The sequence below is a fragment of the Platichthys flesus genome, chromosome 6 (assembly GCF_949316205.1).
Source record: "Platichthys flesus chromosome 6, fPlaFle2.1, whole genome shotgun sequence".
In the NCBI taxonomy this organism is placed as follows: domain Eukaryota; kingdom Metazoa; phylum Chordata; class Actinopteri; order Pleuronectiformes; family Pleuronectidae; genus Platichthys; species Platichthys flesus.
The window spans coordinates 917,051-941,634 of NC_084950.1; the positions used below are offsets into that span (position 1 = coordinate 917,051).

The 24,584-nt window shown below is 48.4% G+C and overlaps 2 protein-coding genes across 4 annotated transcripts; one reads left to right on the forward strand and one right to left on the reverse strand.

The window, feature by feature from the left end:
* Positions 1-204: 204 nt before the first annotated feature.
* On the reverse strand, positions 205-4,794 carry ciao2a (cytosolic iron-sulfur assembly component 2A). The gene is made up of 5 exons (XM_062389209.1): positions 4,635-4,794; positions 3,667-3,831; positions 1,729-1,778; positions 1,165-1,210; positions 205-604 (listed from the first exon to the last, which is right to left on the reverse strand). The coding sequence occupies exons 1-5, from the start codon at positions 4,660-4,662 to the stop codon at positions 504-506; spliced, it is 390 nt and encodes a 129-aa protein (XP_062245193.1). The 5' UTR covers positions 4,663-4,794; the 3' UTR covers positions 205-503.
* Positions 4,795-5,014: 220 nt separating this feature from the next.
* Positions 5,015-23,458, forward strand: spg11 (SPG11 vesicle trafficking associated, spatacsin). Of its 3 annotated transcripts, none has more exons than XM_062389051.1 (40): positions 5,023-5,302; positions 5,858-6,039; positions 6,292-6,519; positions 6,735-6,957; positions 7,569-7,694; positions 7,900-8,300; positions 8,576-8,721; positions 8,810-8,924; positions 9,028-9,183; positions 9,303-9,478; positions 9,676-9,852; positions 9,961-10,032; positions 10,523-10,650; positions 10,741-10,922; positions 11,000-11,195; positions 11,294-11,497; positions 11,680-11,786; positions 12,265-12,410; positions 12,690-12,848; positions 12,988-13,054; positions 13,388-13,550; positions 13,643-13,851; positions 15,095-15,194; positions 15,651-15,810; positions 15,917-16,195; positions 16,277-16,477; positions 17,068-17,175; positions 17,495-17,660; positions 17,956-18,170; positions 18,438-19,176; positions 19,608-19,750; positions 20,850-21,054; positions 21,270-21,407; positions 21,605-21,738; positions 21,856-21,975; positions 22,073-22,241; positions 22,329-22,405; positions 22,484-22,639; positions 22,837-22,988; positions 23,063-23,458. In XM_062389051.1, the coding sequence occupies exons 1-40, from the start codon at positions 5,064-5,066 to the stop codon at positions 23,235-23,237; spliced, it is 7,239 nt and encodes a 2,412-aa protein (XP_062245035.1). In that variant the 5' UTR covers positions 5,023-5,063; the 3' UTR covers positions 23,238-23,458. The 3 variants fall into 3 exon arrangements, 2 of the variants coding, with proteins under 2 accessions (XP_062245035.1, XP_062245036.1); XM_062389052.1 differs by having other exon boundaries at positions 21,273-21,407; XR_009920809.1 differs by lacking the exons at positions 22,329-22,405; positions 22,484-22,639; positions 22,837-22,988; positions 23,063-23,458 and having other exon boundaries at positions 5,015-5,302; positions 21,642-21,738; positions 22,073-22,211.
* Positions 23,459-24,584: the final 1,126 nt, after the last annotated feature.

Below are 24,584 nucleotides of genomic sequence, written 5' to 3' on the forward strand. Positions count from 1 at the left end.
TTCAGATGGTTGTTTTAGTTTAGGTCTAGCAGACAGACTCTAACTTCAGCCTCTTGTTCATTTTGCTTCTCAACACAAGATCAGTCACCAAAGTCTTCAGCTCTAGATTTAGATATTTGTCTTCTCACGTTGTGTAACAGCAGCTCACGATCCAACCGGAAATCTCTCCTGATGGGAAATCATGATTCAATCAAACACGACTCAGAAGATTTTAACAACTGATTTTATTCTTCATCAGATCTGTTCTTTAAAAAAACAATCACATGTAAAGAATCATATTCCTGCTCCGACTGAATCACTGAGTATATTTCTGAAAGTCTAAAACCTCATTCTTCAGGTGTTTCCTGTTTCAACTCGTCGGTCCTGACCTTTGTTTCATTCATTCACTGTTCAACCATTTCACTGGAGGAAACAATCTGAGTCGCCTCGGAGTCGACACAAGACAAGACCACACACACACGTGCACACACGCACACACACAGACACACAAACACACACGCTCCTCAGTCGTCTGGTTCGATGACGCACTGCTCCACAATCTCTCTCAGGTTGGGGTTTTCCATGGCGGCCGCCACTCGCTCCTTATCGTTGATCTGTTTGTTAACTGACACACAAACAGATCATTACACACTTTAACAACACACTGGCATCAGGAGGAACGTTCCAGATGTTTTCATGTTGCTGTGAACGAGACAATCTCCTGCTGCGTCAGAGGTTAAAGACAAATGTCCGATCTCCCTTTTCAATTCTTCTCTGTAAAGTTTCCTTCGTTTGAATCTCATTTATGCGGCGGACATTTTGTCCTGAGTCGGCAGCAGATGAACTTCAATATTAAGTCAAAATTCGAGCCAACATCTGACCTGAAGATGCTCCAAACAAAAGGTCACATAAATGATGAGGATGAATTATGGATGACAGGATTCTAAAGTGTTTGACTTTGACTCGTGGAGAAAAGTTTAGCGTGAGCACTTTTAATTGTTGAGTTTGCAGTTTGCTAAGTCTGGAAACCCCTTGAGGCTGCTCACAGGAGGAAACACGAGTCTGGGTTTTGTTGATCACATTTCGAGAACTCTGCGTCTCACATGATTTGGAAAATTGTCTCAGCAGGAGGTCATTCAATCGTAAGAAGCCAATTTCTCTCTTTAATGACAAAAGCAGACTTACTATCTTCCTCGGTAGAATGAGTTCCTTCTGAAATGTAAATTTCCAGCTGAGGAGACAAAGAAAAAACTGCTGATGTTAAACGTTCCTTTTACAAAGTGAGGTGTGGTTTAAATGCCTGAGAATAAAAGAGACTCAGTGGAAACTCAGAAACAAGTTTAGGATTAACAAATATATAAATTACAGCAAAGTCCAAATGTAAAACTGAACGATCAAACAGAAGAAAGACAGAATATCAATTAAGAAACTGTCAATATATCACAAAAGTGTGTGTGAACAAAGATACATATGAACAACAGAGTTTAGTTTCATTAAGATGAGAAATACAAACTTTGACAAACATATATCAGATACACATATATCATGAGTGTCATGTCGTCCATCTTCATCTACAGTCTATGATCAGTCTATGATCAGTGAAATATGTGAACATGTAAATGCACGTGGTCGCTGGTGAATGATGGTGCTCGAGTCCGGATGAGTCACGAGTCCTGGACTCCCTGTGTGTGGTTAAACACCGGTCAGGGGAAGAGAGAGCCGGTGTTTTATAAACCAGCCGCTACTCACCTTGTGTTTAAAAGGCAAACATCTCTGCAGCTTCACTTGTAAACACAACCCTGCAGACACACACAACATGGCCGTCAGACATCAGCACAAAACATTCAGGTCAGGAGCAGTGACAAGACTGAAAACACAAAGCTGGTCTGAAGTCAGCGGTTCAGAGATTCTTCTATTAATGATCTCAGCACAGGAGACAAAGCCAAGAGGAGATCCTGTTGGCCTCAGGTGTGAAGAACCAGCTCCTCTCGGAGCGTCAAAGCAAAACAGAGAGTGAGCCGAGTGATTTTACATTCAGTCAAACTAGGAACGCTTCTCATGTTTAAATCCCTCAGTGTGAGAAAGACAGGTCTGGTGAACGTGGTCCTGGTATCAGCAGGGTTCAGGGAGGTTCAGGATCATCTGCACTAGTTCCACTCGGGGACATGTCGGAGGTTAGGACTCCGTTAGCCCCTCCCCTCAGACTAACTGATGAGCAGGTTACTAACAGTGAGTGACAGCGTCAGTATCGAACCTGAGTGACATGAGAATAATTCATCAAACACAAACAACAGTGATTAAAGCTGAGTCACTGCTGGACAGCTGCCAACGGATTCCCTCTGACGGACCCATGAACCCGACTCACTGGTCCAAAACAACCACGGCTACGTTTTCACTGAAGTTCCCCACATGTGCTTTACACTTATTATTCAGAGGAAAACACACACACACACACACACACACACACACACACATGGGACTATATGAGCAGTAAAGATGTACTGTGTTTACAGATGAATCACACCGGTTGGTTTTCTACAAACTGAACATAGAGATTATTCCTCTGTTGTGACACTCTCTCTCACCGACTCCTGTGAACAACAGATTAGAAAGATCTCCTCCAGCAGCAGGAGGCCGAAGGGTTAAACTGTCAGTTACACCAACTGTAGTGATAACGAGGATCAGCTGCTCGGACCCGACTCCTGGTCTCCACTGGGTTTTCAGAAGCCGACATACTGGGAGCAGCTGAAAGGGAATCAGGCCAGATATAGAAAATATAATAAATATCTACTCATTGAACGGGATGTGGTCTCTGGGTGAAGGCATTGTGGAAGTGCCTGCAACATGTGTTCTGTGTAACGAGCAGCAGAGAGCGACTCTACACCTGCTCTTGGCCAATCAAGAGTCAGTGTCAGCTGTCAATCATCACATCTCAGCCTGTTCTTCTATCATCAAATAACTGAAACAAACCAAACTGATCAGAGACAAGGTTTAATGACCTATACTGCAGCCAGCCACCAGGGGGCGAGTGAAATGTTTTGGCTTCACTTTTGGGAGCGGTGATGTCGTCCATCTTTATTTACAGTGAATGATTCACTTGTTCACTGTTCACCGACACCTCACTGGAGAACTAGCGCCACCAAGTGGTCACCTCCATGAAAAAAGCTCCTGGTGTTCATGTAAGTGGATAGAAACTTTTACAGTAAATTCATTCATGTACATTGTATGATCTGGATTAAAACTGGGTTTAGTTTGTTTACACGTTTACAGGTCACAGAATCTGTTTGTGTCCTTCAGAGTTTAAGGTTGACCTCTGGTCCATGAGACGCTGACCTGTCTGCCTGACAAATGAGGCTCTCGAGTGGGGGGGACCTTTCACCCTTCAGAAGTTCACATCTCTTAAATGGTTTTAATTAAAACATTTAAACCAATACTGGCACAAAATACTAGACTTGATGGTTTGATTAATGGGACGTTAACTATCAACTTAATGCTTATTGGCTTATTCTGACATCAGCCTCTGACATCATCAGCTGAGGACTGAGGAGGCCCTGGACGAACCTGACAGAGGAAACAGGGATGACCTTGAAAACCTACTGAAAAGAAACGTTTAACCTTCTTTAAAGTTTCCGTCTGTTAACTTCAGATCAGCTCCTGCAGCGTCTGTGGTTGTGGTCAGTGACTCACCGATCAGAGTGGCCAGGGAGCAGTGAGGGACGGTCGGGGAGAACTTGATGATGATCAGGTACTCGTCTTCTCCGAGCTCCCGGACCTCCACGCATTTCTCCGTCACCACATCCAGCTCCTCCAGGGTGTTGGGCTTCTCCGGGTCCCGGATCGACCGGATCACATCTGGAGGGGGGGGGGGACCAGATGTGACAGTAATCTTCAGAGAGTCCAACAGTATAATAATACTAACAGTACTACACACTGACAGTACCACACACTAGCAGTACCACACACTGACAGTATGACACACTCACAGTACTACACATTCACAGTACCACACACTGACTGTACTATACACTCACAGTACTACACACTAACAGTACTACACACTCACCGTACCACACACTGACAGTATAACACACTCACAGTACTTCACACTCACAGTACTAGACACTCACAGTACCACACACTCACAGTACCACACAGTACTTCACACTCACAGTACTACACACTCATAGTACCACACACTCACAGTACCACACACTCACAGTACTATACGCTCACAGTACTACACACTCAAAGTACTATACACTCACAGTACTACACACTCTTACAGTACCACACATTCTAACAGTACTTCCACTCACAGTCTAACACACTCAAAGTACTACCACTCACAGAACTACACACTCACAGTACTACACACTCACAGAACTACACACTCACAGAACTACACACTCACAGAACTACACACTCACAGTACTACACACTCACAGTACTACACACTCACAGTACTACACACTCACATAACTACACACTCACAGCACTACACACTCACAGAACTACACACTCACAGTACTACACACTCACAGTACCACACACTCACAGTACCACACACTCACAGTACTACTCACTCTTACAGTACCACACACTCACAGTACCACACACTCACAGTACTACTCACTCTTACAGTACTACACACTCACCATAAACCTCTAACGCTTTCTCCTCCATCTTCTCGCTCCCCCGCTGGTTCCAGTTTCCCGGTGGGATCGTGTTGATCGTTACCGTCACTGAGACTCGAGCTTCCTCCGGTTAACCGACGCCATGTTGACGGAACATTGACCGGAAACACAGAAGAGGCGGAGCTTCAGCTCATCTACACCTTCATCTCCACTTCTAAACTTCCGGGTCAGGTGTTTAGAGATCTGCGGTTTCTGCCGCAGCCAATCACCGTCTCTGGTTTGCTGTTACTTCCTGTGTTTTGGTTTCAGGGAAAAGCAGCTGATGACCTATCTGATATAATCTGATTGTAGCTGCCGGGCTCCTATTGGTCGGACAGTGTCAGCTGACGGGAAGCAGCGGGTCATGTGACAGCTGACATGTGACCAGCTGTTTACCAGACAAGCAACAAGATGCTGGAGGCTCCGCGGCTGGAGACCAGCCCCATCGCGGTGGCTGTGATCCCCGAGACCCGCGAGGAGGTGGCGGACATCCGCGGAGCGCAGCTCGCTCCGGGGGGCTCCTTGATCGGCTGCCTGCTGCCGGGGGCCCCGGGGGGCCTCCCGCTGCCGGGGGCCCCGGGCCGACTGCTGCTCTGGGACCCTGCGGACAGAGGCGCTCCTCCTGCGGCTGTGGACGTTTCCTGCACCGAGTGAGTCCCCGGTTCAACTTCTAAGTTACAGTAACGTTAACCTGAGTTACATGATGGGACGTTACTGAAGTCAAGTCATCTACATCAAGGTCTTCTTATAATATATATAAAATATTATGATACACAGAGGTGTTAAAGTAAAGTCACATGTTTGTGGTCACGTCCTGTTTCAGACATTTCACTCGACAAAGTGAAAAGTACAAATACACACAGAGAAAAAGAGAAGACTGCATGGGGGAGATGTTTACAGTGAGATATGACGTAATTTCACTGAGTATTTTTTTGTTTAATGGCTTTTATGTGATGATATTGTACAAATGGAGTCGTAGAGATGTTCTAATAAATCAAAATACTTCATCGTCCCCATGGGGAAGTTTGTCACAGGCCAAAGTGCTGCAGCAGTTTAACAGGAACTAATCTGAAGTGTCCTCAAGCCCACACTGTCGTTGTGATGTCATCTGACATCAACCTTACTTCACTCTGATTATTAAAATGAAGACTTGATAATAAATACAAAGACTTGTAGGAGAAGCTGACCCCCGTCGTGGTTCTCAGGTTCTCCTGGGAGGAGCAGAGCGTCCACAGTCGGGGCGTCAGCAGACTCCTGGCTGTGGGACCTCAGTGTGACCTGAAGCTGCTGGAGGTGGAGGTCGAACCATCAGCCGCCCTCGCTCTGCTCTGCGTCTCTGGATGTGCTGCGGACCTCCTGCTGCAGGCTGTGAGACAGCAGGACCACAGTGAGTCCCCCCCCCGTCCTCAGGGTTAGGGTTACCTCCTCACTTCCTCCCGTTACACAGTTATACTAATATCCTGGAGACGTCCAACACAGGGTTAGGGTGATGATTGAGTTTGTGACGTCCAACACAAGAAGCCAAAAACCAGCTTTGAGAAACTTCGATTATGACCTATCTTACCCATCTTTAGATCTTTAGAATAGTCAGTAATTAGTATTAATGTGTACATATTACTGAATAAAACTTTGCTTTCAGGTGTGTTCCAGCTGCAGTCGCTGCGTCTGTTGTCGTTCGCCGCCGGACGCAGCTGCGTGCTGCTGAATGATGATTGGCTGCTGCAGCTGCAGTGGCTGCAGGCGGAGGCGGAGCCACAGATATTAACCTGCTGCAGCATCCAGCCGCCTGAAGGCGACAGACACTCAGCTGTCAGTCACTGTGTCTGTAGAGACACACTGTTCACCCTCAGCGCCTCTGGACTCATCTGTATCCTCAGAGCCCAGATCTGCAGCTCCATCCAGAAAGCAAGTCTGTGATTGGACCAGACTAGAACTAACAAACTAGTGTTAGAAGCTCAAAGTAACTACGTCTAAGCTAACCACATGAAATATCATCATAATGAAATCCTTGTATTGTTGGTCTCGGCCTTTATCCCTGCTCTCAATTTCCCAGCTGTGTTTTCTTGAACCCTCCTCGTCCAGCTGTGTTCAGGATCTCTGACGGCCTCCTGCTGGCCAGCGTTGATATCCCTCTGTACCTGAGCTCCGACCTGGAGGAGGACGAGGTGGTCTCCTCCTCTCCAGCCTCCTCCTCCTCCTCCTCCTCCTCCTTCTGCCTCCTCCAGGTGTCGGCTGACCTCAGCACAGCCGTTGCCGTCACTCAGTCTCACGCTGCCGTCGGCGTGGACCTTGACCACTACTTCAGGTGCACCCCCCCCCCCCCTCCTTTGGGGATGTTACATTTAATAGAGATAAGAGATGATGCCAGGTAAAACAGGTGATGGTAGATCAGGAAAAGAGAAGACGCACAGACTCCACATCGCCTCAGGTGACAGGTCTCAAATATGAACGATTCTAAATGTGGGAGAATCATCATATTTCCCTGTAAAATCATTCATTTGAATTGGTAACCTGTATTTTCTGTTTTCCAAAAGAAGAACAAGAACTTAGAAATTACAGATAATTATTCAGGATTCATTTAAACTCTATTGTATGAATAGATTTTTTTTCTATCTTTTCCCATAAATACAGATGCATTAATGCTCCTTCTTGAAATTTGAGTTAACAAATGTCTCACATCGTCAGTGGAGTCACACAAAAATACTTTGTCTTTCATTCTTCTGTTTTGATGAATACAGTCGAAGCACATTCACTTAATCAGATCCCAAACCGGAGCCTGATTGGACGGAGCGCTGCAGAGACGGGTTTCTCTGAGCTGCGTGAAGTGAATGTTCCTGCATGAAGCTGACTGATCTGAGGCAGAGTAAAGCTCAATTCTAAACAGAACAAACTTCATTCTGATGTCTCTGTCCTCAGGATGTGTCCAGACCACCTGATCTGTGCCGTCCCGCCTGCTCGCCCCGACCTCGGGCCAATGAGAGACCAGGACGGTCTGTCGAGCTGCAGCCTCGCCGCCCTCGGATCCACCTTCAGTACTGACCGGTACTTAGAGTTCTGGATTATAACACTGAATGTTTCTCACACTGCTCAGCTCTCAGTAACGATGGCGTCTGTAGTGCATTCTGTTCTGAGATGAGATGATTGGTTTCCACATTCGAGAGACTTACAAACACTTTGTCTGGAAATTAAAGATAGAACTGATTCTTCACTTTTCTCTCCACTTGTATTCGTCTGACTTCACCTCTAGTTCCTGGGAAGCTCATCTGGCCTCCATGTACAGCAGAGCTCAGCAGGCTCCACCTCCCTCCACCTCCTCCACCTTCTCCTCCTCCTCCCAGCCTGCCGGGATGCCCTGGTCCTCCTCCCTCCCCCACCTGGAGTCCCACCAGGCTCCATCCTCGGCCCACAGCCGAGTCCCTTGCGGAGGAGCAACCGTCAGCTTCTCCGTCCCTGAGTCCTCCGCCCCCTGTCTGCTCTCTGTCTCCGGGTTCTCTGCCCTGCTGACCTTCGTCTGCCCCGGAAACAGGCGGACCACAGTAGCCTCGTGGGATTTTGCCTCCGGGAGTGTGAGCCTCCACCAGGAGGAGGAGGAGGAGGCGGCTCCTCTCCTGCGCTGTGGAGAGAGACAGCACAGACTCCTGCTGAAGAGTAAGTCCGACTCAGAGTGGAGTCACTCCAGTGGAGGCAGGGATCTGAATGAATGGAGCTTAGCAGTAGACACACAGGGGCGGTTCTAACTAGTGAGGCGCCCCGGGAGAACTCATATGAGAAACAATAATAAATACCAACATTTATATACAATCATAATAACCCTAAATTTCAATAAACAGCACAAATACACAGTAACAACACACTTACAAAGAAGAAAACCTTATTATTACACTTTCACTTCCAACATCTGAATCCGACCTTCTCGTCTCCAGAGGCCGGCGTGTTCCAGGTCTTGTTCTCCGTTTCCCAGCAGGACCTGCTCAGCAGCTTGATGCTGTTTGGAAGTGCAGCAACAGTAGATGCAGTGTGTCACCTGAACAGCTGGGGGCGCTGCTCCATCCCCATCCACGCCCTGCAGGTAGGAGGTAGCGCCCAACTTCACGGGCATCACCTGCTGATGACGTCTCCAGTCGGCCGCTGTGTTTTAAAGTTGAGTTTCTCTTCAGGCCGGACTGAAGAACCGTCAGCTGGACACGGTGGACTTCTACCTGAAGAGCAAAGAGAACCTTCTGAACCCATCAGCAGATCAGCTGCCGGCCTCCACGCCGAGCCTGACCCACTGTACGTATACGCCTCAGCTTCAGGTAGTCCACTATCACGATGACTTTGTGTTGCACGTTGCTCAGGTGTGTGTGTCTCCTTGTGTGTCTCTTTGTGTGCGCAGGTGTCCAGGAGTTGTGTCCTGCGTTGGACCTGCTGTGTTCGGCCGTCAGAGACTCGAACAGTGAAGCTCAGAGTCGACAGTTTTCAGAACAGTTGCTCAACTTCACCTTGAACTTTGTCAACACACAGATCCGCTCTGTGCTGTCCAGCTCCCACTGTACGAACACACACACACACACACACCTGCACACACACACACACACACACACACACACACACACACACACACACAAACCTGTCCAACATAAGTGACACAATGCTCTGTTGTGTCAGCAGATGAGGACGCAGGTGTGCGGAGCTGCGTGGACGTGCTGGACCGCTACGTCACTGAGCTGAGGAGCTACATGAAGAGATATCCCTGGCCAGCAGGGGGCGACGTCTCCAGCACCGACTCTGCTGCTCCAGCCCAGGAGGAGGCGCTGGAGGACGAATGGGAGCAGCTCCCGACAGAGGTGACGTCTTAGTAACGAGAATAAAAAAGAGTTTTCCTGTTGTCAAACTTTTGCTTTAAATTGTGTGTGTGTGTGTGTGTGTGTGTGTGTGTGTGTGTGTGTGTGTGTGTGTGTGTGTGTGTGTGTGTGTGTGTGTGTGTGTGTGTGTGTGTGTGTGTGTGTGTGTGTGTGTGTGTGTGTGTGTGTGTGTTTTGTAGGAACTGGTCCACCGATCCATCCTGACCAATCAGATCCCCAGAGCTCAGGCCATCCTGAGGAGGCGGAGCCGCCCGGAGCAGCACCTGTGGGCTCTGAGGAGGGAGGGGCTGCGGCAGGTCTTCTCCCGCCTGCAGCAGCGAGACGTGCAGACGGCCACCGCCCTCCTCGTCAACATGGTCAGAACATGTCTCCGCCCTCTGTGTGCTACGTGTGTCATGGGTGTGTGGATGGAAGACATCGACTCACAAGTGGATTCAAAACTGATGAAAGGTTTCTGTTTGCAGGGTTTCAGTGTGAAGAAGCAGCTCCACAGTTTCTGTCTCTACACGGACGACAAACACCTGAGGGAGTTTGTGGTGAGTCTGTGATCTTCATATATTCATCTCATATTTAATTATGAGGGCCGTGTTGACGTTTCCAAAATAAGGTCGGAACATTCTCCGTCTAACAAAAGCTTTAAATTATGACTTTATTCTTGTAACTTTACAACTTTATTCTGGAATTCTCTGTTCACGTAGACGGATGTTTGGCTCAGATTTTCTTTTTCCTGGTCCATCATGGATCCAACACATATTCCAATGCTCTACAATCTGCAGATTTAGTCTTTATAAGTTACATACAGTGATTTAGTCATTTCAAAATCTCCACTTGACAAAAGAGTATTTTTCACAAAACATTTAAAAACCGTTTGGCTGTAGCTCATCACTTCAGGACACAGATTGAAAACCATAATGTTGCTGATAAGACAACTTGGGTTCCAATAGAGTTCAACTTCGACCTGCGATATTTGCTTCACATCTGCATACATGTGACAAGTCCCTGTGGACTCTGATTGGTCCCTCGCAGGTGGAGGAGCTGTCAAGGCGGAGTTATTTTGCAGAGGAGGAGATGCAGAGTGTGATGTTCATCAGGCAGATGGAGAAGCTGGGATCAGTGTTTCCCTCTCGCTGCCCTGCAGACTCCACAGGGCTCAGGTGCAGATTCATCTCCCCTCCTCTCACATGCATTCAGCTCCTTCATGACCCACGAGGAAACCAGCCTCTGTCTCGACTCCTTCTCTCCAGGGTCGTTCAGATGGTTCACAGGGAGCCGGGAGGCGGGGCCGAGGAGGTCCTGGAGGAGCTGGTGGGACAGAGGCGGTCTGAGGAGGAAGCAGGGCTCTGGCAGAACGTCCGATTGGACTGGGTGAGGAACTGGGACCAGAGCTGTCGGACCGGCGTCCTCCTGTCCCGACTGCAGCACACAGGTGAGAACCCGACACCAGCGAGCGACTCGTGGGAATGACATCACTGTTGAGTTCTCCTGGTGTTCTTGGATCTTCAGAGTTGAGCTCCTGTGACCCTGCCGTGCTGTGGCGTTACCTCACCGCCCTCCACGACCAGCACCGGGTGTTGGACTGGATCCAGAACCAAGAGACCGCTGGCGCCTCCCTGTGGCCAGAGTTGGCTCCGGAGCTGGTGAACAACAACACACTGTGCAGCACGTACATGAGGGAGCAGATCCTGGACCTGCTGGCCAGGTGCAGATGAGAGTTAGATCCAGTCGCTGTGTCAACGTTTAACAGGAAGCTTCTGTTTTACATTGTTGGATTGAACTTCCTGTTTGTTGTCCCTCCAGACGAGGCCGCTTCATCCCGGAGGAGCTGGAGGATCTGGAGAAGCTGCTGTGGCGGCTGGCTCAGGGTGGGGGGGCGATGGCTTCGTCTCCTCCCGTCCCTCAGTACCGCTCGCCGCTCGGCCTCGACCTCCATGGCCTCGTCATCACCTTCTGTCTGGACCACGGCCTGAAGTACCTGCTCTACACCTACCTGGAGCACTACAGGTGTGTGTTCCCCGGGCCAGTGCCCTCCAGTGGCCGGAGGGGGTCGGTTCTCATGAACATCATATCCAAAGAAGGCCCAGAAGGACTTTCTTCAAATGTTCAGTTTGACTGAAGGATGAACTGATAACCTTTTGGTGGTCAAAGGTCAAAGGTCGTAATGTATCCATGTTTGCTCGCCACAGGTTGACTCCCAGGAACTGCCCCGTCCTGACCAATCAGAGCCTGTCTGAGAGTCAGCCCTGGTTCGAGATGATGGTGAAGATCCAGGAGATCACCAGGGATCTGTCAGGTAGCCGACTGTCTCCTTCAGATCAATCACTTTAACTAAAACAACCTAATCAACAAAAGTCAAAGAAATTGGCATTTTCTGTATCTATATATTATCATATTTAACATTTGACCAAATGATTAATTGATATAAAATATGTTTTTTAACCCAATTCCCCTCGGGCATCAAAAAAGTATTTCAGAATCTGATTCAGGGCCTTTGTTTATCAGTTGAGTAACAAAACTTTGATTTTGTTTTAATATTATTACCCAGATCAAAGTACCCTGATTAGTAATCTGGAACAAATCATAAACAGTTCAAATTAATTTAGACAAAGTTAGATTAGTTTATTTGTTTTATTTCAGCCGAGTGTCATTAACATACTTTGGGATTATTTTCTTACTTCATGTACTTGTGTTGAGTTTAATTCACTTCATCACTCGACATTAGAGGAAGTGGGACACTCACACGTGTCCTCTGTGTCCGTCCCTGCCTCCAGACCCTCGCCTGCTCTTCCAGGCCTGTTTGACCAGCGCTCAGGTTCTGCTGCCGGGCAGCCAGGCGTCTCTCAGCAGCCTCCTGCTGGAGGGACACAGTCTGCTGGCGCTGGCTGCCATCACCTTCGCCCCCGGAGGAATCGACCAGGTGAACGTTCGAACAGGGATCATGTGAAATGTCCTCATGTGATTCTGCCTCTGCTGAGACGTTTGGTTTTTAAAGCCCTGAGGAGCAAAGAAGTGATGGAAGTTTGTTTTTGCCAGAAGTTCAGACGACTTCCTGTGATCAGGATTCTTGTTCCTTGCTCAAAACAAATCCAAGAGTAGAAAAGAAAATCATAGAGTAAATGTTTCATGTGCAGCTGGAGCTTATTACATCTACAAGCGGTGCAGTGAGTGACCTGGTCTCTGTGCTTCCTGTGCTCAGGTGGTGGTCCAGGGGTCAGAAGGGTCAGGGAGGACAGTCGACCCTCAGCTCCTGAAGATGGCGCTGGCTCCCCACTCCAAGCTGAAGGCCGCCCTGTTCCCCCCCGGGCCCCGGGGACACAGCCCGTCCTCGGACATCTCTGTTTACCATCTGCTGCAGGTACCTTCACACCTTCAGCCCCGGCCCTAACTGTCCTCATTGTGTGTCAACCTCATCCTGTGTTGAAGCGCCGTCCCCTCTGAGGGTCTGAACCTTCCTACTGGTTCCAGTTAACGTACTGAGCTGTTGTGTTTTCCAGTCGCTCCATCCTCTGGACCCGTCCAGGCTGTTTGGCTGGCAGGCGGCCAACACCCTCAACTCCACCGGTGAGCTCCACAACCAGAGAAAGATCCTCTAACACCAGAACCCTTCATTTCAAGGGTTCAGAGGAGAGTGCAGCTGATCATCAGAGCTCTACACACGTTAGCTCAGCTCATTAACTCGTACATCTTCACGTGTCATAGTGCAACGTACAGGTGTGAAACAGAAAGGTTATTGGTGAGAGATAGAGGCCGGCCCCATTCACATATTTATAGATCCGCAAATATTAAATCAGACAAAGACCTGAAATACGAGTTTTCACAGAAATGAGGTAGAAACAAAGATGTGAGGCTGAGTGAAGCTGTGTGTAACTCCTGTTCTGGTGTCCTCCCCCACAGAGACGTCCGAGCTGCCTCACTTCTCCAGCCCTCACCTGGTCAACAGGTTCGCTCTGGTGGAGAACCTGGACTTCCTGTACTACCTCCGTCACGGCCGACCGTCCTTCGCCTTCGCCACGTTCCTCGTCCAGCAGCTGAGCAGCTGCAGCGACTCCACGCTACTGTGAGTTCCACCCGCCTCTCGAGTCAGTCTGGAAATAAGCTTTGTTGTGCTGTATAACATTAGTTGTGTGTGTCTGTGTGTGTGTGTTGCAGCTGGCAGCAGGCCCGGCAGCAGGTGTACCGGTTTGCTCTGCGGTGTTTCAACGTCCCGTCGGTGACGTCTGCAGCCGTTTGTTTCTGTGAGCTGCTCGGAGTCTGCAGCCTGCGCCTGAGAGTCGACCTCAGAGCCATGAACTCCATCCTGCAGCACTGGAGCCAACACAACACACACACTGCCCCCACACAGAGGCTGCACACTCTGGGTAAACACAACACAACACAACACACACACACCATCCAAACACTCTGGATAAACACAACACAACACACACACTGCCCCCACACAGAGGCTGTACACTCTGGGTAAACACAACACAACACAACACAACACAACACAACACACACACTGCCCCCACACAGAGGCTGCACACTCTGGGTAAACACAACACAACACAACACACACTCTGCCCCCACACAGAGGCTGCACACTCTGGGTAAACACAACACAACACACACTCTGCCCCCACACAGAGGCTGCACACTCTGGGTAAACACAACACAACACAACACACACACACCATCCAAACACTCTGGATAAACACAACACAACACACACACTGCCCCCACACAGAGGCTGCACACTCTGGGTAAACACAACACAACACAACACAACACAACACACACACTGCCCCCACACAGAGGCTGCACACTCTGGGTAAACACAACACAACACAACACACACACTGCCCCCACACAGAGGCTGCACACTCTGGGTAAACACAACACAACACACACTCTGCTCCCACACAGAGGCTGTACACTCTGGGTAAACACAACACAACACACACACTGCCCCCACACAGAGGCTGCACACTCTGGGTAAACACAACACAACACAACACACACTCTGCCCCCACACAGAGGCTGTACACTCTGGGTAAACACAACACAACACAACACACACTCTGCCTCCACACAGAGGCTGTACACTCTGGGTAAACACAACACAACACAACACAACACACACACACCATCCAAACACTCTGGATAAACACAACACAACACACACACTGCCCCCACACAGAGGCTGCACACTCTGGGTAAACACAACACAACACACACTCTGCCCCCACACAGAGGCTGCACACTCTGGGTAAACACAACACAACACAACACACACCATCCAAACACTCTGGATAAACACAACACAACACACACTCTGCTCTCACACAGAGGCTGCACACTCTGGGTAAAAACATCACAACACAACACAACACACACACACAGACACTATCCAAACACTCTGGATAAACACAACACAACACACACACATACACACACCATCCACACACTCTTGGTCAACACAACACAACACAACACACATACATACACACACCATCCAAACATTCTGGGTAAACACGACACAACACAACACATACACACATACACACACAACACACACACACTCTCTACACACAATGATCTGTTCTGTTTTGGTGTCTAAAGGAGTGAAGTTGGCAGAGGCGGAGCCTGGCGCAGCGGAGCAGCTGATTGGTTACCTGGAGGCTGCAGTGGCGGACAGCGTGGAGCAGAGGGGCGTGGCCAGGTCGGTGGATGGTGTTTTCAGATTCAGTTAAACTCTTTAAAAACCTTCTGTTCAAACTCACTTTCAATTCACTTCTGTTTCTCTGTTTGATACAAATATTGATTTACATTTGTTTCTGCTCTTTTGACTGTTGATGGTTTGTTGTGTGATGATTTTATGATTTATTGCTGTTGGTGTTTTCTGATGTTACGTGCCATTAATCAAATGATTATGATGTTTCCATGAGTAAAGCTACAGTTTATATTTGTTTACATTTTGCGAAATTATTTTTAGATTAAATACTAACAGCTTATTTGTTCCTAATTGTGTGTGTGTGTGTGTGTGTGTGTGTGTGTGTGTGTGTGTGTGTGTGTGTGTGTGTGTGTGTGTGTGTGTGTGTGTGTGTGTGTGTGTGTGTGTGTGTGTGTGTGTGTGTGTGTGTGTGTGTGTGTGTGTGTGTGTGTGTGTGTGTGTCAGGTCGTCATACGAGGCGTCTCAGGAGTGGGCGGTGCCAGTTCAGTTCTGTCAGCTTCACAGTCTGGAGCTCAGCTCTGTTTACCCCGCCCACTGCGCCGATGACGGACAGTTTGTCCACTTCCTGTTGTTTGTTGAGCTGCACAGTTTCCCGCCCCAGCAGGTGAACACACAACTCCTCACATTAACATATCAGTGTAGAAACCCTCATCATCAAACTGGTGTAATGTCTCGTGTCATGTGACCTCCGTTTGACCCTCCTCCTCCAGGTGAGGTCACTGGTGGCTCGGTTTGGCCCCGCCCTCCAGGCCCACCTGAGCCTGGCGTTCCAGGAGCTGCAGCTGCACCGTCAGAGGAGGAGCAGTGGATCTGAGGAGCAGCCGCAGTGTGGGAGCACAGAGAAGGCCTCTGGGGGTCCGGAGCCCCTCAGGGAGCTGTTCCAGGTCCTGCTGCAGAGCCAGGAGGAGGCGTCGCCCTGCAGGTTCCTGCTGCACGAGGCGCTGGTGCAACGCTGCCCCACACTGGCTGTGCTGGCTGCCTGTCAACAGGTAAATAACAACAATCCAATAGTTCCATCACTGTGATGATTGTTAAAGAAATGTCACTGGTGTACACTGTTTGATTGACAGGGGGCGGAGCTGCTGCCCTGCCTGTGTGTGTGGGTGTTGACCTCTGTGAATGATGTCACACTGAGTGAAGCCACCGCCCACCTGCTCGAAGCCCCACAGCACCACGAGTGGACCCTGCACGACCTGTCAATCATCTGGAGGACGCTGCTGGGGCGGGGCCACGTCAGGCCCCTCCTACGAGGCTTCGCTCTGTTCCAGAGGGTAAAAAACTGCACACGCCACAACACAGAGACACAATCACAACACACAGGACAACAGCTGTTGACTGAAACAAGGGACTGTGGGTCTGCAGATTGAAATGTGATGCTTGTCTACTTGCGGTATTACGGTACAGATGCTTGAAACACCCTAATAAGAAGAATGCACCTGTACTGTAACACCTCTAATAGACGGGCATCACATTTTAGGGCTGACTTGACTTCAGTAACTGTGCTTGTTTCATTGTCAAGTTCCATCATCTTCTGTTGTGTTTGTGTGTCTGTTGTGGTCGTTTCTAGTTGTGCATGTGAAACCAGATGAGTGCAGCAGTTTATTAGTATTTTCTTTTCATCCAGGGGAGGTTTCTAAAAAGCATATTATTGAATTTGGGGATAAAAGTTTTTCCATTTTCTTCTTGACTCGACCTTCAGGGATTTGACTGTTTTTTTTTGAGTCACTCGGATGTTTACGTACAAATTTATTCTCTTTTATCCGATTTCATAACTTTCATACTTGAGTCTTATTCATCTTGATGGTCAGATGATTATGAGATGTAATGAACCTGATAATGGTCATTAACGTTCATCTCTCAGGACTGCCCCCTGGTGCTGGTGCTCAGGATGTTCGAGCTGTGTTGTGACTACAGGAACTTCTCCGAGGCCAAAGTGAAGCTGCTGGATTTCCAGAGGACGCTGATCACTGTGAGTTCCACCATCGAGCTGAGGAGACCAACACCATCAGCTCATCACCAGGGTTATTCACAGAATACATTTAGGCTTCAAATCATCATTTTTATTTGATCAAAAACACTGACACAGAATCAGTTTGATCATGGATGCAGCTTCAGTGCAGATCAACCAGGTAGGATGAACACAAAGAACGAGGACGACTCACTGATGCAGAAGAAGAATTCTAAAGCATCAACACAGGATGAGAGAACACAACATTACAAACACACACGTTCACAACAGACACTGAACTATTCCTCTTTCATCTGTTGCTTTTCCTTTGCCGGTGCAGCTGAGAAACAGTGGCCCGGTGCCCCCTGGTGGACTCCCCCTGCAGTGGGTGGAGAGCCAGGCCTCGGTGCTGCTCCTCACGATGCTGCAGCGCTGCTCCTCCCAGTACGACCTCCACCGCCTGCTGCAGCTCCTGGCCGACGTGGACAAGCTCCTCAAGTCCAACGGTGAGAGTTTAGAACATGTGAGAATGTCTTAGATCAGGAGACGTTTGAATCCACAGTGAATCCCCCCCTCAGCAAAGTGGTTTCCTCCAGCTGGTGAGATGTTCTGAACTCTGATTGGTTGATTAACTCAGGACACGTCACGTTTTTTTTTGCTGTAGTCTAGAAACACATCCCTGTTTTAATGGATTTGTTTTGTCCTGGTTGTGTGTCTGTGTCTCTGGTGTGTGTTTGTGTCTCCGGTGTGTGTCTGTGTCTCCGGTGTGTGTCTGTGTCTCCGGTGTGTGTCTGTGTGCAGGTCCAGACTTCAGGAAGCTGAGTCGGCTCAGTCAGTTGCTGCAGGGCTCAGACGTCAGCTTCTCTCCCAGGCTGCTTCAGTGCAGTTCACCCTCTGTCCAGCAGGAGGAGTTTCAGGCTGCTGTGGACGCTCTGCAGGCCAGGGGGCGCTACACTCAGGCCAGGAAGGTGGCGCTGCTGGCCGACCTGCCCGTCCACCACCTGCTGCTCAGCCAGGTCTGATGACATCATCGTAATTCACAGATATTTTGTATTTTTATCATCACGATTGACAAGAAACATTTAGATTTCACTTTATACTTCTTAGATTTCCTGAACTTTTACTCCAGATCCCCGTCAGCTCTAAACCACAGACTGTAAATTAGGATGGACGACATGTCAGCTCCCAAAAGTGAACCCAAGACATCTCGTACGCCCCCTGGTGGCTGGCTGTTAACCCTGATACATAACGTTTGTTTCATCACATTTCTCTCTCTGACTCAGCTCCTTCAGGAAATGAACTCCCAGAAGTCCAAGACAACGTGGAGGAGGTTGGAGACCCGAGTCAGTTTCTGGAGGAGTTGTCAGGAGCAGCTGAGGAGCGACAGCACTGATCCAGGATCAGCCTCCGGTTTCTTCTTGTCGCAGGCTGAAGCCTCAGATTCCTCGGCAGCTGCAGAAGTTCAGACGGAGCTGCTGGACGTCCAGGAGCGCTGCCTCCTGCTGGGCCTCGCCGCTCACTGGCTCTCCCAGCTCAGCCCGACTCCCATCGACCAGCTGGAGAGCATGGAGAAGAAGCTTTGGATCAGCCGGGTCCGACAACACGTCCTCGCCGTGGCCATGGAGCAGGAGAGCGTCTTCAACCTGCCGCCGCCCGCCGTCGCACCGGAAATGAACAAGTATGAAGTTCTCATGAAGGAGTTCTCCTTCTCTAACATATCAGCTCTGAACACGGAGACCTGCCTCCGTCTGGACGGACTGCCGGGTCGCTCCGAGGAGCAGGAGGAGCAGGAGGAGGAGCAGGACATCAACTCCGAGGAGAGGAGAGTTCTGGCTTCTCTGATTGGTCAGCTATTAGATGACGGCAGTATCCATGAAGCCAGCCGAGTCTGCCGCTACTTCTGTCTGCACCACCCAGACGTGTGGGTGGTGCTGCGCTGCCGAGGGCTGGCGTCCGGAGAACTGAGCCCCGCCCCACAGGAGGAGGAGTCAGAGGCGCCGCCGAGGAGGAGCATCACCCCCTGTACGCCTCATTCATTATTCATGAGCTTCTTCATAAAGAACAACACATCCTGCAGCTGGTTCCTTTGAACTAACTTTATAGAACATTGGGTAGTTTACAATATTCTGTGTCAATTAACAGAATCTGCAAAGTAACTAGTAACTAAATCTTCAATATAAATGTTTTGAATGAATAAATATCGAGTAAAAGTACAATAAGTATAAAGAAGCATGAAAGGGAAATACTTAGTTAAATGTTTAGTTTCTTGTACCTTACTTTATGTAGTACTTGATCAAATGTACTTAGTTACTTTCCCTCCACGGCTCCTCTCAATGACTCGTTGTATTTCTCTGTAGCTGTTTACAAAGTATTCTAAATACTTACATTTAAAGATTTTAAGAATATCACGGTTTAGTAAAAACAGGAAGTGATGCGTCTCCTCTCTGATCCAGCGTCATCGTTCGGCAGCCTGTCGCTCGCCATGACTCCGCCCCCTGAAGACGAGGTCGCCGCCCAGCTGCAGCGACTGGTGGATCAGTGCTGCCATGGCAACAACTACTGCAAACAGGTCCTGAGCCTCTACCAGCTCTCCAAGGTATAAGTACACACATTCCAAGGTATAAGTACATACATTCATGCAGGTCCTCTTTACGTTAGGAGTGGTGTGGGGTTCAGTGTCTTGCCCGAGGACACTACGGAAAGAAGGAGGAATGGAGGATAGATAGATGATAGATAGATGATAGATAGATAGATAGATAGATAGATAGATAGATGATAGATAGATAGATGATAGATAGATGATAGATAGATGATAGATGATAGATAGATAGATGATAGATAGATAGATGATAGATAGATGATAGATGATAGATAGATAGATGATGATAGATGATAGATAGATGATAGATAGATAGATAGATGGATGATAGATAGATAGATGATAGATAGATGATAGATGATAGATAGATAGATGATAGATAGATAGATGATAGATAGATGATAGATGATAGATAGATAGATGATAGATAGATAGATGATAGATAGATGATAGATAGATAGATAGATGGATGATAGATAGATAGATGATAGATAGATGATAGATGATAGATAGATAGATGATAGATAGATAGATGATAGATAGATGATAGATGATAGATAGATAGATGATAGATAGATAGATGATAGATAGATAGATGATAGATAGATAGATAGATGGATGATAGATAGATGATAGATGGATACTTTATTAACCCCGTGGGGAATTCAGATCATCCAGTAGTTTATAAACTTAAACACCTCACTGACATACAAACATGAATCACATACGGAGAACATATTTACAGATACAGGAATGGAATGATGTGATTGTGTCAGTGTCCAGTAGGAAAGTGTTCTTGTGCTGCTAGAGTGGATAGTGCAATAAAATATATATATATATCCAATATATAGCAGAATATGTATTGGTAAAGCCGGTATTTGAACCGTCAGCCTTCTGAGCCACAGTCGCCCGTTGATGCGCTCTGCCATGTTTTCATGTCTTCTAGTTTTATCATCTCAGTGTCCCAGTCTTTTGTCCACCACAAGAAAATGTCTTATCATCTTGTACTCACGTGTTGTTGATGTGATTTCATTGCATCTGGAACCGAATGGTTGACTTCAGATGAACTGAGTGTGTGAGTCTCTGTGGTGTGCAGGAGCTGCAGAGCTCGTTCAGTCAGATCTGCCTCCAGGAGCCGCGCTCGGTGCTGGAGCTGCTGCTGCAGTCGGATCAGCCCGAGCGCTTCAGGAAGGCTCAGGCCTTCATCCGGGCCCAGGGCCTCTCCACAGACACGGTGGCCGAGCTGGTCTCCTCCGCCGTGGCCCAGGCGCTGCTGGCCTCCGCCCACGACCTCCACCCGGGTGAGAGCAGGGTCTGAACATCGGGGGGGGGAAGTCTCAGGGCAGAGAAACGTCCTCATAGTTCATCACAACATTACAACTTAGTCACTGAATCCTCTGGTGTGTTAGAATACAGATGTGTTCAGGTGGTGTTCTAACAGGTTTGTGTGTCTGTGTGTGTGTGTTGGTATGTGTGTGTGTGTGTGTGTGTGTGTGTGTGTGTGCACGTGACCCAGTAGAGAAGCAGGTATTCCGGCCGTCGGAGGGGCGGGACTCGCTGCTTCAGCTGATCAAACTATGTGATGACCCGAATCTGGTGGGAATCAAACTGCTGGAAAACGTCAACGTGGTTCCACTGAGAGACCTGAGCTGCAGTACGATACACACACACACACACACACACACACACACACACACACACACACACACAGACACACACACACACACCGAATAAAGGACTTGATGTTATGATCATGTCATCATTTCTTCTGTCCACAGAACAGAGATTAAGTCTTTATTCATTATGAGACGTTTGATTTGAGTCGAAGTTAAAACTCGTTTGTTGCCTCAGTCGTGGATCTGCTGATCGCTGCTCACGACTGTTTCAGTCTCACCTGTAACATGGAGGGAATCGTCCGGGTGCTGCAGGCCGCCCGTCACCTCAGCCACACCTACCTGGCCCCGGGGGAGCACTACGGCCTGCTGGTAAGCCCCGCCCACTCCCCCACAGGCCAGGAAACACGCCTCTGTCACACGTGTGTCAGTCACTCTGAAGCTGATGTGTGTGTGTGTGTGTGTGTGTGTGTCTGTGTGCGTGTGCAGGTGCGTCTGCTGACAGGCATCGGCAGATATGATGAGATGACGTACGTCTTCGACCTGCTGCATCAGAACCATCGCTTCGAGATGCTGCTGAGGAAGAAGGTGGACATGGACCGAGGACAGGTGGACACACACACACACACACACACACACTCACACACACACACACACCCTCCTGTTGGAGGAGGGGCAGGCAGATGAACTGTCTGTCCCCCTGCAGAGCTCCAGTCTGAAGACGGCTCTGCTGGACTACATCAGGCGCTGCCTCCCTGCAGACAGCGAGAAGCACAACATGGTGGCGCTGTGCTTCAGCATGAGGAGGGAGATCGGAGAGAACCACGAGATGGCTGCCAGGACGCAGCTGAAGATCATCGAGTCTCAGGAGTGGGGTGAGGAGTCACCGTCAGTGAACATCTGAGTCAGGGTTCCTCCTCGTGTCATGTGACCATGAGTTTCACCGACTTGTCTCCAAACAGTCGTCACGCCGGATCTGAAGAGCTCATTGGTCAAAGTGTTGGGTCTGTTGAAGGACGCAGCTGAGAGCTTCTCCAAGGTACCTGAGCTCCTCCAGCTTCCTGTATCACTCACTGAAGAGAGTTATTAACTGTGTGTGTGTGTGTGTCTGGTGTAGGACTCGTGTGTGCGTCAGGCCACTCGCTGTGTCCTCACAGCTAAGCTAGTCGCTCTTCAGCTCCACTTCCTGAACCAGGGCTCAGACGTACGTGTCATCAACCTGCGACCTGCGGTGCTGCTGAACACGCTCGTCCAGCTGCCGCGATGCTACCAGGTCACTTCCTGTTCCTGCTTCACTGAAACACTTTCACAACCTTCAGTCTGTTGATGTTTAGAAAACACATTGTGTGAGTGTGGTGATGTGGTGACGCAGCGTGGAGTCTTCTGATCGGTAGAAGACTCTTGAGAAGTAAAGTGCACGGCCTGGAAGGAGCCGCAGCTCCAACACAAGTTGTGTGTTTTGTGCGGCAGGTGTTTGTGGTGTCGGAGGCGTACGGCGTCAGTCCCGACTGGGCCGAGGTTCTGTTCCAGAAGGTGATTCTGAAAGGAGACTTCGTTTACCTGGAGGAGCTGAAACGCCACCGCCCGCTGACCTCCAGCCTGTTCGAGGACATTTTCAAGAAGTGAGACGCCGACCTGGTCCTTCATGAGACGACCTTCTGACCTCAGCTCACGTTGTGTGTCTTTGTGGTTTCAGACTGGACGGCGCTCCCAGCAGCGTCACTGTGCACGTGAAGCGCCTGCTGACGCACTGCGAGGACGTGTACAGCCGCTACAGACTGGCCTACCAGCAGAAACTGGACCACGTCACCAAAACCATGCTGCAGGACGCAAAGACGTCCAACTACCTGAACGACAGACTGGCCAGCTGATCCGCTGAGCCACTGGTCTGTCAAAGAAGAACTTTACAAAACTCACTGAGCAAATAGAAGTTTGTTCTCTTATCTTCTGTGGAGACTAAAATCTGATGCTCTCAGTGAAACATCCCTGTTAGTTAATATTAAAGAGATGAAATGTTACAAGCTGAGAATCAACAGAAAACCTTCATGAAAACTTCTGTGAACATGTAAATTAAAGAGACTTTTTAAACGGCTCTGAATCGAATCTGTTCTTTGACGTCCAGCAGCTTCATGTCCACTGTCCACTTGTATTTGGTTTGTTTGGTTTTTATGAAACTGACTCGTGGACCCGTCGTCTCCAGACGTGAACGGTTCAGGTTGAACGAGGCCGAGCAGGAAGTCCTCCGTCAACTTCATCAACTTGGGATCAGAGCAGTCGTCTATTTGAGAGAAGATGTGGACATCACTAAGATCTCTCTCTCTCTCTCTCTCTCTCTCTCTACATGTATTTATGTATTGCTGATCTACACTGATGAGATCTAGACCTCATACTTATTACAGTGGGTGGATTTGCTTGAAAATACTTGGTTTGTTTTCTTATCAGTTCTGCCATGTAACTAATAATTATTATTCACGACGCTGTATATTAAATAACTATTTTCTAGTGTATATTATAGTGTATGTATATTTTCTGTGTGAGAGTTTAGTATTTTGTGTTTATAGTTAAACAAATGTGTGTTTTTCTTTGAAGCAAATAAAAACTGTTTTTTTAACGTCACGATTCTCCAATAAGATTTGAGATCAACTTGTTTTATACTGTTTGTGAGTAAAACACTAAATCACAACTTACATGTCAAATAAATCCAATGAAAGATGATCAAGGCTTTGGTCAAGTTTTTGAAATACACAACGTTCAAATGATGCATCACAATGCAGCTGTATTTCTCTAGATCTATAAACCACACTGTGACTGGACGTGTTTGACTCCAGAGTTTCTGAGGCTCATTTAAACATCATGATGAATCACATTGTACGGCTCAGTCCCAGGAGACGCTCCCAGTCAGGACTCAGTGTGAAAGTGAAGATCTGGATTCATGATCCCACACCGTCCATTATTAACTAAATACATGATCCTAAGTTTGTTATCTACATCATAACATCTCAATAAAACATGAACTTTGAACCAGTTCTTCACGGGTATGAACTGGACTTTGAACTGGCTGGTTTCAAGAGTGAACTGGTTCAACAGGGAAGAGCAGCATGAGAACAGGGAGCGGTCAGACTCCATTTTCACCTGGACGAACAGAAGGAAGGAAAGTGAGCAGGTGAGTGTGAACACAACTTTCTGAAAGTTTCACTGTCTCACTCTCACACCTGCTG